The 14,480-nt window shown below is 45.5% G+C and overlaps 1 protein-coding gene across 1 annotated transcript; it reads right to left on the reverse strand.

Moving 5' to 3' along the window:
- Positions 1-849: 849 nt before the first annotated feature.
- Positions 850-10,467, reverse strand: ARHGEF39 (Rho guanine nucleotide exchange factor 39; the record flags this gene model as incomplete). The annotated part of the gene is made up of 8 exons (XM_079548215.1): positions 850-942; positions 1,783-2,012; positions 4,743-4,871; positions 6,016-6,086; positions 7,616-7,734; positions 9,197-9,317; positions 9,674-9,768; positions 10,321-10,467. The coding sequence occupies 8 exons, from the start codon at positions 10,465-10,467 to the stop codon at positions 850-852; spliced, it is 1,005 nt and encodes a 334-aa protein (XP_079404341.1).
- Between the last annotated feature and the right edge of the window lie 4,013 nt (positions 10,468-14,480).

The following is a 14,480-nucleotide window of genomic DNA, read 5'->3' on the forward strand; positions in this document are numbered from 1 at the left end:
TGCCTATCAGTTCATCTCAGTTATCTCAGCAGATCAATTTTTGTTGATTTGATGAGAGGTAGGCTTTGTTTTCCCTTATCTGCCTACTTGTCACTTTCTCAGAGGAGGAAGGGTAAACTATTCAAAACACTTTGGTAAAAAACAGATGGGTATGAATGATGAAAAATCAATGTCAGGGGAGGAACACTGTGGCCCCTTGGCTCTAGCTGAAAAGCCTGTGTTATGTCTACATTACTGGTAGCCAAAACATCCGTTTTATTCAAAGAATTCATAAGCCAGAAGTAAGAGAAGGCAGACACTCAAATGTGCCAGTGGTGATCTGGGTAAAAAATATTTAATGAGGGCAAGCAAGTGAAGGTTTCTTCTAGTGGGACTTAGATTTAATAATCTCAAGAGAAAAGGGGTAGAAAAGCTAGAAGACACTAACAGAAGTTGGGGGAAAGTCTTTTTAATTACAAATTGATTGTGCATACCCTTTTTTTGCCACAGGTGTTTAAGAGAGCTGACAATGCATTCCTAATCTCACAAGCTCAGCGTTCCTCTAAACACAACTCTCCTACTGCACGTCCCTGAATGTTTCCTGAATTTAACGCTGGCTTCTCTCAAGAGGCAGTCATCCTGCTAGGCTGTCTTGTACTCAGATGGGTCAGGCTTTCAGCTGCCTGTGGAGGAAAATGAAGGGAAAGTTCACTGTTAATTTAAGTCTATTCTTTTTACTCTCTTGCGTTCTGGCTATCAGTCAGATCTTCTCTATCAGACTTACAGTAGATATATAGTAGATTCAAATATACATGTCCATATGATTGTCAGTATAATTCTTCTGTCCCCAGCCCTCTGGAAGATAAAGGCCTACCTGACCGCAGTTGTAAGACTCTGGTGCCAGTCATTAATATCTTGCTGGTCAGTGGACATCAGCAACAGCGTCTTGTGTGGGAAGGAAAGCTGAAAGACAGATGGAAGAGATTCAGTCCTGCATGTTGATTTCTGCCATTTTTTTTCCCAGAAAGCTAGAAACGTTTTGCATTGGCACACAGGCTGGAAAGAACACAGCATGTGCCAGACTTCTAGCTACAGATGTCAGCTTGCTTCAACTTAACAGTGTTTGGAAGTCAGCAATGCCAATCTGTATCTGCTGGTCTTTCAGTTTTCTCTATTATTTCAAGCTGCCTCTAGAGGTCCTTCTACTACCACCAACTACAAACACACAATTTGACAAAGAATTTATAGCTTACACTCAAACAATGAGTCAACAAAGCCTCCCAGGTGCTGCAGTCTAGAAAAACCTGAATTTAAAACCCTCACCTGAGGCATTACTCCCATTCAGAGCCTGTGCAGTCCTCAAAGAGTTGCAGGCACAAGCAGTACCCACTGTGATTGTTCCATCCTATTTTTCCATGCTATTTCTGCATTCTCTATTTTTTAGCATTCTCTCTGAACTAATTCCACATCACTGTAATGCTGCATACTGCTTGTCATGAGGCTGTGGGCTCATGACACGAGCATGTGCTCAGTTGAGGGCATGCCAGAGTGTGATCAGACTCTCCTCAGCTGACCCATGTGGAACAAGCAGGAGCCTGTATTCCAGTGCTCAGCAGGGCCAAACGATGAAGGGAAAAAGACAGCCTGCCCAAAAGAGAAGAGCTGCCCTAACTCAGATTAGTTCCTTGCATTTACCATTGTCACCACTTACCACCTCAGCCATGCTGCTGCTGAGACAGTTAGAGACTTGATTTGCAATCTGACCCACTGATACTTCTGCCAAGCAGAAGCAGGAAGACTTACACTGAGCAGCCCTCCCTCACTCTGAGTGTGGCCAAATACTTTATCCACTACACACTGGTGAAGGGGATAGACAGCTGTGCAGGCAAATTTATTGGAGCTCAGCAGATGCAGTGGGTGGCAGGGCTTTGCTGAAATAAAGATATCAGAAAAAAGGAAGAACATCCTGCGCTTCAATTCTTCGCCCTTTGAGGGCACAACCAAAAGCCAGCCTTCCCGGATATACCAGCGCCCTAGGCATTCAAGAAAAAATAAAGACAGTTGTCAGACAATCACCGGCACGAGAAAGGATTTACCATTACAAAAGAGAATACCGTGAGCTGCCTCGTAAACCACCAGGCTCTGCACCAACCCCAGCCACTAGAAGGCACCTGTGTATCAACACGTCTTAATTCAGATCCCGTATGCTGTCTTAAAATGGGTTACCCAATTGTTCGTCATTAACAGCAAAACAGAAGTCAGCCTGAAGTCTGAATATTTATTATATTTCCCTGTTTTTTTCCTGCTTGTGTGTGCTGATAAAAAACATTTCACAGGTCACCTAAATATATACAAACCTGTACAAGCTAACAAATCACAGAGTGGGGATTGCTGCCGTAATGAAAGACAGCAAAGGGATTCAAAAATAAGATGCTAAAGAGGGCTTCAATAGGCAATTTTATTAGACTATAGACAGGATCCACTGTACTCTACCCACAGAATGAACAGTAATAATTAAAAAGGTAGAGAAATCAGCTGGAAAAAAGTAATTGAAAAGCCCAGAGGTAGGCAATAATTAAAAAAAAAAAAAAAAAGGACATACACAAAATGGAATAATTAAAGCTATGCTTCTAAACATTGTACTCAGCATTATTGTAGACAACAGCCATTAGCTCTTAGTGAAAACACCTGCCAGAAAGAAGATTATTTATAACAATCCAAAGCCTTAATATGATATCACCACCTGTCCTGGTCTGGGAAACAGCTGCCAGAGAATTTCAGACACTGTTTTTTGTGCTCTTGCTTCTGGCTGTGCTTGCGCTTCTTTAGAGAACAGCACTGTGTCAAGTATGGACCATGTGTCTTAGTATACTACACGTACAAAATAGAGACAAGTGAGCTGCAGCTTAGCTCAGTCTACAGAAATGGTGTCTCCTGCCAGAACAGGAAACTGAAGAACAGAACGGAGAGGCAGGGATCAGTTCAAGTTTAAAAAACAAATGGAAAGAAGGTGTTGGTGTGGGGCTGGGCATCATTTCCCTCATGCTATGCTGTGATCAGGCTCAATAACATATAGACTGAGCTGGACTATGCGGGAATGAATAGGGATGCATTTTCAGTATTCCACGTCGGCATGTGGAAATTCTTGTGAACGAAGTCTAGGGAAACACCCCTAGGGAAGCTAGAGATGACAAGAACAGCGTTTTTAAGGAGACAGTTCTAGCTGAGATGGTGTTTGCTCTACATACGAAAGGCAGCAAGAAAAGCAGGGTCTCTTTGCATTGTGAGCAATATTGGTATTGTCAGAGACAACACCAGTAGTGAGAAACTTAACTTCAAAACCACTTTTCCTTGAATCCACAAACATTATGTTTTCTGATCTTTTTCTCCCTAATAACAGGATGCAATCCTTAAAAAAAAAAAGCTAGCTAGCTGCTGGACAAACAATGTTGCCAAGCTTGCAAAGAACCAGTAATACTCTGCAGCCTCTGACTTTCTAGTTTACCACATCTCACAAGACCTAGTTTACTCCAGCTAATGGAAAGACTTATAATCATAATTCTCTGTCCAAGACAATGGAAATAGAGTCTATCTATAGACTCTCAAAACTTGTCCTAATACAGCTCTCAAAATATGAGGAGCAAAAAAAAAAAAAAAAAAGCGGGCCTTGGGCTTTCAAATGATAGCCACCTCTGGTCCAGATACACCAGTTTTTTTGCTTTCCTTTTTTTTTTTTTTCTTTTTGCCTTCCACTCACAGCCACTTTATTAACTCTGTCACTTCAGATAGCTGTTTTGCCTTTTTTCACAGACACTGTCCAAATGAGTCCAGGCACCTCCACCTATGCTGAATGCTTAGTATCAGCAAAGCACACCTGTGTTAGCTCCCTTCCAGCCACCATCACCAAAAGGACTGTAAGCAGAATGGCAAAGAGAAATGTAAATTGATCTGCATATTGGCTGCGCATAGTAGAGAATGATAACTTGTGATTAGCAAATCATTTTTTCTACTTTCACCATAATCCCTATGTACAAAGAAAAAAAACTACCATCACAGTCACAGATGTGGGGGTGCATCTTAGAGATCTTTAACTTTGCAGCTGCTGCAGTGTTTCTAGGTGACCTCTGCAACAGCAAATTTTAGTGAAGCTGTGCAGGCATGGATGAAGCCCCCGGTGGTCAACTCATACTTGTCCAAACCGGACGTACTTCTCACAGTGTTCCATGTGTACCTTGGAGCATGTTCTGGGCATGGAGAGCAGTCGGTCAAACCACAGATCCTAAAAAATCTTATTATCCAACTAGATGATCTTACATGCCAGTTACTGTGATTTTATGTATCTCAGCTATTAGTACAGATACTCTGATTTCTGACAGTCTAACCTTGCAGCTAAAAGATGTTTCTTTTCATGTATAAGGTGTGAGCAGAGTTTATGAAATTCTTCTCCAAAATAATTCAGTTTCTTTCTCTCGTTCTCACCCAGGACTTGTATTCTAGACCTCCCTGGGTTTCTGTGAACTAAGTTTCTGAATGCGTTTCATCAGCTCCTTTTATCTGAACATCAGACATCTAATATGCTGCTTATCTTTACTTAAAAATTAAAAAGGTGCCTAAATTCCTTACTGATTACATTATTTTACTACCTGTGAAATTCAGATCAGAAGGGGAACTCTGACTGACATGAGTAGGGTTAGAGATGAAGGCAAGCATACCCCCAGTTGTCTCAGCTTGGCAGAAGGAAAACAGCCGTCTGTAGGACCTACCTGGAGTCAACACCTGGATCTTCTGTCCTTTGAGGAGTTTCTGAATCCTGTGTAGCTGCAGTGAGTTCTCTCTCTTACGAACAACGTCCTGAACCCATTGAGATACCTCAGAAACAGATTTCACAGTCCCTGAAATTATAGCAGCATATTTTTAGGTTATCACAAACGAGTATGTGTACTATCTTGCTGTGAAAACATAAGGTGAAATTAAGAAGCAAATGTTTTTAAACCAAGTATCCATAACAAATTTATTTCTTAATTTCAAAGAGAGATTACACTAGAAGCCATCAGAAGACTCCTTCCAAACAACATTTTTGTGATTCTGGAAAATATTTATTTGCCAGTGAAATACTATCCAAACGGGTTTAGAAGCAAGAACAAGAAACAAATGCCCCACTGTAGATGATGTTGGCTGCAGGAGAACGTCACATTAATTATCCTAGAAAACTGAGGTATGTGACAAATAGAACAGACATTTTTCCACTCTAACCCCACACCAGTTTCCCAGTAGGTCAGTCTACATTGCAATTCCTCACTCTTTCTCAGGAAGAGGGGTCAGTCAAAATGGTGATGGAAAATCATAGAATCATAGAATCACCAAGGTTGGAAAAGACCTAAGAGATCATCCAGTCCAACCGTTCACCTATTCCCAATAGCTCCCACTAAACCATGTCCCTCAGCACAACATCCAGCCTCTCCTTGAACACCCCCAGGCTCGGTGACTCCACCACCTCCCTGGGCAGTCCATTCCAGTGCCTGACCACCCTTTCTGAAAAGTAATACTTCCTGATGTCCAGCCTGAATCTCCCCTGCCGTAGTTTGAAGCCATTCCCTCTGGTCCTATCACTAATGACACGAGAGAAGAGGCCGACCCCCAGCTCACTACAACCTCCCTTCAGGAAGTTATAGAGAGCAATGAGGTCTCCCCTGAGCCTCCTCTTCTCCAGACTGAACAATCCCAGCTCCTTCAGCCTCTCCTCATATGGCCTGTGTTCCAGACCCCTCACCAGCTTTGTTGCCCTCCTTTGAACACGTTCCAGGGCCTCAATATCTTTCTTGCAGTGAGGGGCCCAAAACTGGACACAGTACTCGAGGTGCGGCCTCACTAGTGCTGAATATAGGGGAAATAGTAATGCACTGGAAACCCAAGATTTTTCTTGGGGAAAAAGACAAAAAACTGGACTCAAAATGTTAGCAAGGAAGCTAAGACTGATAAAAATGCTAGTATTTATTGTGGCAATCAAAGTAGCAATGTTTACAGATGGTATCATACTTGCAAGTTTCTGGCATTCAGCACTGCCTGGGCTGGTGTTCTCCAGCAGGTCTCTGAAGAAATGCTTGTACCTAAGACAGAAGAAGCTTTATTGCACAACACCAGGAACAGAAATATCACCTTTATTACCAAAATCATTAGCAGTGTGCCATCAGCACACAGAGTACACTCTAGGTCTAACCAGGAAGCTTTGGGTCATATTTCATTGTTCACACTCATTTTATCTTCAGATGCATCAGTTGCAGTACACTATATTTTTTATACATTTGCAAGCCTTTGGAATTTCCTGGGGAGCTGGTAAGAACAATTTCACTTACTATTGCATGAGACACTGAGACAACTTCAAGATTCATACGAATGCCTTAAATTACAGACATTTTGCTTTGAACAACTTTTTTTTTTGTTGTTGTTGTTTCTTTTTTATGTTTGAATGGAAGCATTCCTGCCATATATTCTCTATTTACAAAGAAAATAAAGGCATTCCTGTCCAGTCTTAAACTAAACTAAAAAGAATCAGATCTCTGCAACTAGCTTCTCCCAATAAAATCAAACTATTTTCAGTCTGAAATGACAGAACAAATTCAATATTGAACAGATTCATGAAATGGTAGAAGTCATCTCACCTGCAGTATATGTAACTGAAAAGTGAATATGAAAGAGCTGATTAATGAAAAAGTTAGACCTTCTGTTAAAAAGGCATAATTTCTCCAAGAAATACACTGTTGTCTTACAAATTCAAAGGAATGACCCAAAGAATTACAGTAAAAAAGAAAGCTTACATTTACTAAGTAGATTAAAAATGTTGTATAACGCCACCTGAAAGACCATGGTACGCTCAACCCTGTATTTTCAAAGAAACAAGGCTCTGATCTCTTAAATGTACCATAGTATGGATAAGACCATGGCTAAAGAGCAGCTTGTCCTACAGCAGCTGCGGCCGGGACCCCAGAGCCCTACTTAGGTCTGTACTACCCTCACACTCCTCTCCAAAACAGGCAGCCACTGAGGGCATGCAGCACTCTCCTCATGCACTCAGCCTGCCCCTCAAAGGATGCCTCAAGGAGAGGGCAGTAATCCAGATGGGATCTGTCTGTCTCAGGCAACCGTGGCAGGCACCAAATACAAGAGAAGCAAATACAAAGAAAACGTGGTCCTGATAACCAGACAGAGGAGAAAAGCACCCTTGATTTCATCTCATCTCTCTCCAAGAGCAGACATTTACAAGAAGGGAGTCATGCTCCAGATCAGCAACCTGCACAAAAGCAGAGCACAGCAATCTCTAGCTAGGAGCAGCACTTCTGTGGTGTTTCAGACAGCTTGCTTTTGTTGAGGGCCTAACTTCAGCCACCTACTGAGATGACTCTGATTCTACCTGAAAGCTTAATAAAGGGCTTAAGAGCCAGGGCTAAACAAAGCAATCTCTGCATCAGTCACCATCCAGACACACTGATTCTGCTTTACAGGTACATCCTGAAGACCATTTCACTGCAGTCTACATGTTCCAATTTGGAGACATATAACATTACTATTAGCAAAACACTATATGTGTATGTTTGCTTTCTCATACTAACACCTTGAGGACTCAGAACTGCTTACTTACTGGTGCAACCTCTGCAGAGGCAAAGGAAGCAAATCCTCTAGCTTTTTCCCTTGAAACTGAGGTCGAGTTTCTTGGAGCTTCTTAAAACGTCGGAATGATTTATTTTTCCTCAATTGTTCCTGCATGCAGCAGAGAAGATACATTATTTTGAGACTACAAAAGAAATATGCATGCTAGTTTGCATCAGCGCTTAGAAAACAGAACGTCAGTACTAAATGCAAGCATCAGCAGCTTATTTTGTGGCCCTGGACAAGCCATTTCCTTTCTTCTGCCCACTGTCTCCCAGTGAGTAGTTTCAATTATATCCCCTCTACATATATGCACAGCAATACTAAGCTAGCATTCTGGTTCCAGCAGAGACAGAGTTAACCTTTTCTTTACAGCATTTGGTATGATGATGTGTTCTGGCTATGTTGATAACACATGATGTTTAGTTGTTACTGAGCAGTGCTGCACAAAGCCAAGGACGTTTCGACTTCTTATACTGTCCTGCCAGCAGAGGGGCTGAGAAGGGACAGAACCAGGACAGCTTAAGCAGGCCATAGGAATATTCCATACCACAAGGAATCATGTAAAAAGACTATAAAACTGAAGGGTGTTGGCTGTGGGGCAGGCACTGCTGAAAGACCAGCTGGGCACTGGTAGTGAGCAACTGCCTTGTGCATCCTTCGTTTTGTGTGTGTATAAATATATACATTAACACACACATAAACAAATACAGAATTGTTACTAGCACTGCTGGGTTGAGATAAAAACTACAAGTATTTCGTATTTGTTTCTTTCCTGATCCTCTCCACCACCACTCTAGGAGGGGAAGAGAGAGCAAAGAACAGGTGCTGAGCTGCTGTGGGGTTAAGCCACAAGTTAGTATTACCACCTGTAGCTTTTTGCCATTCATTTCAAGACAATGCAGTGCAACCCCTCATTCCTATCACGTCAAGGCAGTTACCCAAAAATGAAAAGTCTGATTATATGTGAGCAAGCAGAAAAGAACAGAAATCCTAGTACATTCTGCAGCTAGCAATAAACATTGACAAGAACCGAGGTCAGGCGGTTTAAATTCCAAATATGGCTTTCAGGACTTAGAAATAAAAACACATTTATCTGAAATATCTCAGAAGACAGACTATATGTGGAAAGCTAAGCAGGAATTTTCCTTTACTGCAGAAAAGAAAAATGGGGAGGAGAAAGGAAATCCCACCACTAGGATACACTTAGTAGCAGTGGAGGAGATTGAGAGACCTGATAACTGGCTGGAAAAAGACCACTGTCCCCTATTGTTTACACTAAACACACTCCAGGCTTGCAAGCCAAGGATTGGAAGTGAAAACGTTACTCTGTTAGAGAAAGCTCAGTATGTGCACACACACAGGTACCAAAACACCTGAAACATACTTTAAAAAAACTGAAGCTCTAAATAAAGAGAACAGTTTTTACCACTCTATTATGACAGAAGGACAGAAAACAGCCCAGAAAAAGGAGGAAAACCAAGCATTCAAGAATCAGAAGCAAAAGCAAAACAATGCTTCAAAGAATGGAGAGGAGGGAAAAGGCAACAGGAAGAGTAAAGGCAATACATACCATCAAAGTTTTATTTGCCTGTTCGAAATTCTCAGCATAGTGACCATAGAGCTCCAATTTCTGACAGAAATTTTCCAATCCTACTCCTAAATTGCCTCTCTCCAGGTGAAGCGACAAAACTCTGTGCACAAGGAGGAAAGACAATTAGGCAAGAGTACATTTCTGATACCATTTCCCCAGCTCCTTCTGGTTCATTCCTATGCTTACTTTCATTTGCTAGCCTCCATCTCACATTCAGTTTCTATCCAGAATGTGTGCTTGGTGGTCACAGAACAAGCTGCAGAAAACAACCCATAAAAATACTACAGAGTAGACTTACTGGGTTTAAACTACTATCCAGAAAACAATCGTAGAACAGAAGGGACCTTAAAGATCACCTAGTTCCAGGTGACTGCCCCACCTCTCTGGACAGCCTGTTCCAGTGCTCCATCACACTCACAGTGAAGCTTTTCCCCCAGTAAGAGTTTGTTCACTTACTGGCTGGCAGAATATATGGATTCCAGGGGTCCAAATATGGTTTCCATTACAGCAGGTTTCAGTGTCCCTTTGGCCTTTAAAATTGTCACAAAGAACTAAACAGGAAAGAATTAAAAATCACAGGTAATTCAGAGATCATTCTTAGCACTGAGCGGAGGCAAGAAGTTGCAGCCTGCACGCTCAAGCTCAGAAGGACAGCAGGTATCATGAGCACCTATCTAAAATGTCTATTATTATACGTAAGTATTTTTGGTAACTTTGACCATAGCTGTAAACATGTGACTGAGTCTATTTCAGTATTCCGAGATACATCTGTTTTTAACCACCTACTTCTTAATCTACCTCTGTGTCCTCTATGCCCTCATGTTTTATGCCTCAAGAATCTTAAACCAGGTCCCCTGTACAATCAAAACTTATGGCTGGATATGGACCAAAGCCAAAAGGCCAAAAGCACAAGCAATCAGATGCATAACAGGAGGTAAAAGACAGAAGAAAAAAAATAGCTTTCAGGCTCAGCAACATAAAGAGCTGTAATTTGTCACATGTTGTATAGATGCATCAAATTCATGTTCTGTGACCTCATGACGCCAGAAATAAACATGTGATTCCTGAGGGCAGCCATGTATCACAAGGGCCCAAATACACACCGTTACCACCAAATCCAGCTGCTCAAGGTATCTGTGCTCCGTTTCCAGCAGCTCCTTGGCTGTGCGGCTGCGCTTTCTCTCCCAGCGAGCCCTCTGCTCTTCCACTGTGTTTGCTCCAGCCACCGGTGGAAGGGGTGAGTAGCTCATGGTAGCCTCAGGGCTGATAAACAGAAAGGTAACCACTACTGAGAGCCAGGAGAGGTGGACACACAACAAACGCACAACGTGGGCTGAAGGGTACAATTCTAAGACACAAATTCTACTGTTTCTATGGAAGACAGGAAGTCAGCTAATATTCAACAACAGTTTCCTCAGTTTCCTTCTGCATTCTTTCTTGTGAAGCCTTGCGTCAACCAGAGGAAAGGTGACAGTAAGACCAGACTGTAAAAGCAAGAGAAGCAGTACATCACGATGCATCCGTAAGCAAAACTTAAGCATGCAATCCCACCTGCTTTCGTAGCCCACTACTGCTGCTTCCTTTGCTTTAAGCCATCCTTCATGCAGGATTCTCACTCAAGTCACAGACACAAACACAGACAGCTCACCTGCACGTTGAAGAGCTACAGCATACAGAAATAGGAAACAGCCCTAAGATTTGTGTTACAGGTGGGGAGAGAGACTGTTTTTTCTCCATAGAGGATCCCCTAACAGTGAGTGTTCTGCACTTATTTGCTAGCAGTAGTTTGTCGTTTCAGAGGTGAGAGCCTGAGCAACCAACATGAGCCATCTTGTGCACTTGTTAACAGGCTTCTCTGCTGCTCTTCCTCAAGAGCATCATGTTTTTCTAACACAGAAAAACACTCTCAGCACCCTCTCCTGAGAAAGAAGCACGTGCCAGCACAGCATTCATTACCTCAAGCTTTCTTTTGATTAAAATTTAGAGCGGCTTGTTGCATGCTTGCCATGATATAAAGTCTGTGGTTTCAGGGGAAGCTTGCCACTCTGTCTTGAGCTACCCCCACAAGTGTTCTGGCTCACAAACATCCAAGCTATGCTAGCACAAAAATTCATGTTGTTGCAGAGAAAGGCATTTGTCAAATACAGCCTATTTCAGATATTCCAGATATCGAAAGTCGTGCAAAAAGAGAATGGCCTCCTTTGTCCTAGCAAAAGTCCAGATAGCTGAGGGACATGCACATTATTTCATAGCACCAGGAGTTTCTTCAGGGTTTTTTTTCTCACATTTATTCATGAAACAGCAACAAGTTTAGCTAAGATCAAGTCTTTCTCATGACTAAATGTAGCTGGGAGCTGGAGAGGTAGTGCTGCAGTAATGCTAACCAATGGTTTAGCATCAGCACAATGTGGTGAAATACCCACAAATCACATTCTGAGCAGCTATCATTCAGTAAGTATCTTTACCCAGGGTAGGCTGAATAATTTGTTTAAAACAAAACAAAACAAAGCAATAAATAACCACCAGGTTATACCATTTCAATTTAAATGTACTGAAATCTAACTATTTCAAGTCTATGTTTGGTGAGTTGCCTGGAACCTCTGGGCAGAACAGAAAACACAAAAGCACATCAGCTTGCTTCTTTTTTCTCAGACTCAGTATAAAAACCATTGAACAGTGTTTGTGTAAATAATGACTTCAAGACGCTCTGCTAATCTTCCAGTGACGCTTCTGAGATTACCAGTTCTAACATCCTCAAAAAAAAAATCTCATTGTTATCTTACTCTTGCTATTCCTCTTGGTATCTTGGTATTCCTCCGAAGTCTTAACAGCCTAACAGGTTGGTTTCAAGAGCGATAGTACTTGCACACTGCCTCCCAGGAGGGTAAGACTTCCAAGTGCTTGCACTCTACACATACTTTGTCCTTATGGTTGCATTCTGCCCAGACAGAAACCAGGGTCGTGGCAACCCCCGCTGCCAGTACGAGCCGGGGGACGTAGGGACAGAGCACGGCCCTGCCGGAAAGGACCTGGGGGTGCCGGTGGATGGCAGCCGGGCGTGAGCCAGCAGTGTGCCCTGCGGCCCAGGCAGCCGGTCGGATCCTGGGCTGCATCCGAAGCAGCGCGGCCAGCGGGGCGACGGAGGGGATCCTGCCCCTCTGCTCTGCGCTGTGACACCGCACCTGGAGCGCTGCGTCCACAGCTGGAGTGCTCAGCACAGCAGAGACGGGGGCCTGCTGGAGAGCGTCCAGAGGAGGGCCGCACAAATGGTCAGGATGGAGCAGCTCCCTGTGAGGACGGGCTGAGAGCTGGGGCTGTGCAGCATGGGGAAGAGGAGGCTGAGCGAGACCTGAGGGCGGCCTGCCTGTGTCTAATGGGGGCTGTAAGAAAGACATTGACAGATTCTTCAGCAGTATCTGTGGTGATAGGGCAAGGAGAAATGGCTTCAAATGAAAAGGGGAGATTCATGCTGGACATAAGGAAGAAGTTTTTTATTACATGGACAGTACGGTGCTGCCTGGTTGGTGCTGGATGCCCCATCCCTTGAGCCACCCAAGGTCAGAGTGGAGGGGCCCTGAGCCGCTGATGGAGCTGTGGGCGTCCCTGTTCACTGCAGGGAAGTTGAGCCAGGTGACTTTCAAGGGTCTCTTCCAACTCAAATGATTCTGTGATTCTGTGAAACATGCAGGGTTTTCTTTGTGTCATTTTTTTTTTAATTCTGAAAGAGTTTGGGGAGCTCTGCAATTAGGACTAATTGTGAGGCACACTGCAGTTGGTGCACACTGCAGAGACTAGATTGCTTACAATGGACTCCTTACACAGCGAGCAGGAGATGATGCACACACACTGTGCATGCTGCTTCTTGTCAGGCTCCTCCAGACTCCCTTCAGAGCTGCTTTTTATTTGGACTCTCTCTCCCTGAGTGCCTATCAAGCCCCGGGAATAGGGTTGCCTTATGTTACCAGCTCAGGCTGCCCAGGACCCCATCCAACCCGGCCTGGAGCATCGGCAGGGAGGGGGCACCACAGCTCTGGGAAGCAGCGCCTGAACCCGTCTCCACACACCCAACAGGTAAGCATTCATCACACACCTCCGTAGGAGCCCTGCTCCAGCTCCCTCCTTCCTGAGGAGGCTCCAGCATGCCCACACGGACTCTCCTTATCATCCCCTTCTTCTGCCCGCTGCCCCACACCGTGCCCCGGTTTGCTGCTGCTGCCCCGACCTCCGAGCTGTCCTGGCGCCATGATGACGCTCCCGGGGCGGCTACGCGCGACCCTCAGCCGGGCAGGGCAGGCAAGGGAAGGGAGGGGGGGGGAGCGTGGCTCGCACCGCACCGCACCGCACCGCACCGCACCGCACCGCACCGCACCGCCGCCCCTCGGCATTCCCCTCCTCCAGTGGCACCGCCGCCCGTTACCTGCTCCGGCCCCGCGGCCGCCGCTCCACATTCAAACCGAGCTCCGCCCCGACGGGCGGTCCCGGGGCGGGGCTGCGGCGAGGCGGGCCGGGCGGCGGGCCGGGTCGGGAGCGGACGGCATGGGGCCGCCGGGGAAGCAGCGCGGAGTCGGGGTGGCGGGGGACCTGGCGGCACTGGCGGAGCTGGACGAGGCGTCGCTGCTGGGCGCGCTGCGGGACCGCTTCCTGCGGCAGCAGATCTACGTGAGTGCGCGCGGGGCTCGGCTCTCCCCCCTCCCGGCTCTCCCCCCTCCCGGCTCTTCTCCTCCCGGCTCTCCCCTCACCGCTCTCCCCTCACCGCCTCCAGACCGAAGTGGGGGACATCCTCATCGCCGTGAACCCCTTCCAGCCCCTGCAGCTCTACGGGAGAGAGGTGAGTGTCGCGCTCGGGCAGCCCAAGCAGCAGCGAGTGCTGGTGCCGTGTCCCCCAGCCCGTCCTCAAGGGCCGTCTCACCCTTCAGGTCTCCGAACAGTACCGGTGCCATGAGAAGGGCACGCTGCCTCCGCACATCTTCGCCGTGGCCGACCGTGCTTACCAAGCCATGCTGGGTCGCCGCGGCGCCCGGCCGCAGAGCCAGTGCATCGTCATCAGGTGAGGTGCCTCGAGGGCACGGCGTTCTCCCCATCAGACCTTCACGTATCCACGCTTCTGGTGGGTCCAAACCCAGCTTCGTTGGCTGCATTCCAGCAAGATTAGCAGACAGATGGTGAAGAGAGAGGTGTTGTGAAAGAGGTTGGGTTTCATGTGGTCGCTAGCCAGCCTTTGATGGTAGTGCAACTGTGTGGAGTCTAACAGGGTTGCTTCTGT

The sequence above is a fragment of the Tetrao urogallus genome (assembly GCF_951394365.1).
Source record: "Tetrao urogallus genome assembly, chromosome: Z".
Classification (NCBI taxonomy): Eukaryota; Metazoa; Chordata; class Aves; order Galliformes; family Phasianidae; genus Tetrao; species Tetrao urogallus.